At 65.5% G+C, this 3367-nt stretch overlaps 2 protein-coding genes across 2 annotated transcripts in view; one reads left to right on the top strand and one right to left on the bottom strand.

The window, feature by feature from the left end:
* MNEG_3609 (hypothetical protein) overlaps nt 1–1622 on the top strand; it is a gene marked incomplete at both ends in the record, with an annotated part of 2217 nt that extends 595 nt beyond the window's left edge. The window contains 2 exons of the mRNA XM_014047919.1: nt 438–1112; nt 1377–1622. Coding sequence (XP_013903373.1) covers nt 438–1112; nt 1377–1622 — 921 coding nt within the window. The remainder of the gene's footprint in view (nt 1–437; nt 1113–1376) is intronic.
* A 617-nt stretch (nt 1623–2239) lies between these two features.
* Nucleotides 2240–2731, bottom strand: MNEG_3610 (hypothetical protein; the record flags this gene model as incomplete). Its single annotated transcript, XM_014047920.1, has 1 exon — nt 2240–2731. A coding segment is annotated over one exon (492 nt), but the record flags the coding sequence as incomplete, so codon positions are not given.
* Between the last annotated feature and the right edge of the window lie 636 nt (nt 2732–3367).

The raw sequence follows: 3367 nt of genomic DNA on the forward strand, positions 1-3367 counted from the left end.
CCGCCACTTTTATGACCCCTCCTATCCGCGGGCCGCGCCCGACGACCGCGTGCGGTTCCCGACCTGGCTGATGCTCGGGGTGGGTGCGGCGGGGCGGCACTTGGGATGTGTGAGGGGCGCCTGGCTCGGGGCAGCGGCTGCCGGGCTGGCCTCGCTGCCGCGTGGCCGCGCCTGGGGGTGGCGGCGTTGCGTCAAGCAGGCGCGCTTTGTGCAGCCGGCAGTGCGGGTTCACATCCGTATCCTCTGGGCACAGGGTACGTCTGAGGCCGCCAGCGGGTGGCTGAAGCACCCCCCTCCCTCCCCGACCCCGCCAGCTCCTGCTTGCCGTGCACGTGATCACAGTCCCCTACCCAGCAACACCCACCCCTTGCTGCACACACTGTACTATCCATCAGTTTTCTCATGCGTCCTGCCGCACCCCCCCCCCTCTGCGCCAGAACCATGACTACGTGAACAACGTCGGCCACTGCAGCGAGAAGGCCGTGGACAGCAGCTTCTGCCCCAAGTGGGCCGTCGCGATGATGCGCTCCGCGCTCTCCCCGGACTGCCCCTCCTCACACTGGGCCGGACTGCCAAAGTCCAACGTCACCAGCCTGGACATCGGGTCCATGTCGTACTCGTTCGGCTACGGGCGTTACTATTTCATCGTACTGCAGCACAGCCCGCGGTACGAGGCGCGGGAGATCGGGATCGCGGGCTCCATGGGCTGGCTGGCGCGGGAGCTCGCCATGGCGACCGCCGCTGGGCGCCGCGTCGTGCTGCTGCTGCACGCGCACAAGGAGCTGCAGCTGGCCTACGACCCGACGTTCAGCCGCCTGGTGGAGAACAGCAACGTGGTCGCGATATTCTACGGCCACGTGCACATCCGCCCGTGGGGCCTCGTCGGGCGGTACCCCAACACGAGCGTACCGATGTACAACTGCGGGGCCGCCTGGTACAACGTGTACTGCCTGGCGGAGTTTGGGGAGGACAGCATGCGGGTCGGCGCGGTCGCGCACTACGGGGACGCGGTGCCGACCTGGTTCGGCACGAGCCTGCACAGCCTGCCGCGCGGGCAGCGGGGCAAGCCGGTGCTGGAGGTGTTCGTGCCAAACCCCAACGTCACGACATGGGTGGGTGGCTTCCCAGTAGTGGCGGCGAACACGTCTCTCGGGGCATGGTTTGTTACGGCTGCAGCCACGGTTGGGATGGACAGCAGCTGGGGTGGCATAATTCACAGCTGCAAATCAAGCATTTGGCTGTTGTCCTAGGTTGAGGGTTGAGGGTGGTTAACCCAAGCACGGGAGAGTTGACCTAGCATTCATGCAGGCAATCCATGTGCCGGCCGCCTCCACCTGCACCAAAACATGCCGTCACGCGCTTATCACTGCTCACAGTGGAAGCCAGCGTCCGCGAACGCCTCGACCGGCGCGGACGCGGTGGCGGATGATGCGCAGGCGTCAGGCGGCGGCAGCGGGGCGCTCGTGCCCGCAGGCTCGGCCGCAGGCGGCAGCGGCGGCGGCGACGGTGACGGCAATGGCGGCGGCGCGGGCGTCGGCCCCGCGGGCAAGTGGTCTATCAAAGGGCGACGGCTCCTCGCTCGGGGCAGTTGGCGGGGGCTGCCATGGCCACTGCACCAGTGAAGGTGGTTGCTGAGTGACATTGTGCGCACTGCTCTAGCGCTAACAGAGGATATACATGTGTCAACATGCATAGAGAGCCACAATCAGCACCATAGATTGTGACAGCGCAGGATTTCGTCAGATCACTGCTCAACTTTCACTCAAGAACCCCCAACAAGCCCAACGAAGGACGATATGCATTGGCCTGCTTTCCACTTTGGCCTTGCACTCATTGCTTATACTGCTTCTTATGACTGAATCTTGACACATACAAACTTTTGACCCAGCTGGTCATCAAAAGCTTGAGCCCACAAACGGCCCTGCCAAACTTGGCTGCTGGCGTGGATTTGATGAAAATGTTAATGCGTCAACTTGCCAGCGCACAGCGTCGGCGGTGCACTGCATTCCCAAGCACCAAGGTAATTGATTTGGCTTGAAGGAGGCTTTGCATGGTGTGAGCATCCTTGACAGCTGGCCTAGCGCCATGATCAGCTTTACAGTGGTCACGCCATCGCACGGCATGGCGGAAGACAGCCTACACACCTGCACATCTTGAATTGCACCCTCATGTTTCAAAGGGCGAATGTTGCATGACAAACAATATGCAATGCGGCAGTCGGTACCGCTCGTTGCGGGCGTCACCGGCCGCCGCCTGTGCTAGCCGCCGTGCCTCCACCAATTGCACACTGTTCGTGCTCGTGCGGCTCCCCAAGCCGCGACTCACCCCCCTCCCCCTGGATGTTCTGCCCCTCCTCCCACTCGTGGGGCCCCTCACCCATCTCCACGACCCATGCCAGCCGCTCGTCCTCGTCAATGGCGGCATCCGGGTCCTCTCCAATTTCCTGCAGCCCCGCCCACAGCTCCTCCTGCTGCTGCTGCCGCCGCACCCTCCCCTTATCATTCCCGTCCTCCTCCGGCCCGTTCACCCCCACCTTGCCCGCCCCGCGCCGCAGCCGGCCGCGGCCACCCGCGGCGCCGGCCGCCGCGGCAGCGGCGTGGCTGCTGCTGCTCTGCCGGCGGAACGGTTCCCACTGCTCCGCGCGCTCCCGCTCGGCAGCCGCCCGCTGCACTTCCATCTGCAGCTCCTCTCGCGCCGCCGGCAGCAGGTGCGCCAGCTGGCGCCGCTGGCGCTGGAGCGACCGGAGGTGGGGGCGCGGCGGAGGAACAAGGGTGATCTCGGCGTGCGAGTGGCGGGTGCATGGGGCGGACCCCCGGCGACACCAACCCAGTACTGTGGTCGCCCACTGGGTCGACAGCCTGCGCTCCCCCGGCTGCTCGCTAGCTTAAAGCAAGAATGCGGTCGTTAGACTGCCTGCTGACGCGCCAAAGTCAGAGGAATGATGACATCACCGGGTTGTCAGCGCCCACGCAAGGCACACAGTGCGCGTGGATCCGACGGCCGCCAACGTGAGACTCGGCGGCTGCGCCGCGCCCTTTACGCGGCCCGGCTGCGCCCTCACCTTATGAAATGTGATAAATTGGGCGGCCGTTGGCTCCGGCATCCAGGCCGCCAGCACCTCCAGTACCAGGCTGCACAGCGGGTGCGCATACACCCGCACCCACTGCGTGTCGGTCGGCGGCTGCTGCTGCGGCTGCGGCTGCTGCGGCTGCTGCGGCTGCGGCTGCTGCTGCTGCTGTTGTGCATGCGGCAGGGTCTGGCTTGCCAGCTGCGCTGCGAGCGCCAGGGTGTTGATTGTGGAGCGCTCTTCCGGGTACGGAAAGTAGGCCAGGGCCTGGGGGCGCGGTGGGGGGCAGGAGGGTTGATG

Source organism: Monoraphidium neglectum, assembly GCF_000611645.1.
Source record: "Monoraphidium neglectum strain SAG 48.87 unplaced genomic scaffold scaffold00460, whole genome shotgun sequence".
In the NCBI taxonomy this organism is placed as follows: domain Eukaryota; kingdom Viridiplantae; phylum Chlorophyta; class Chlorophyceae; order Sphaeropleales; family Selenastraceae; genus Monoraphidium; species Monoraphidium neglectum.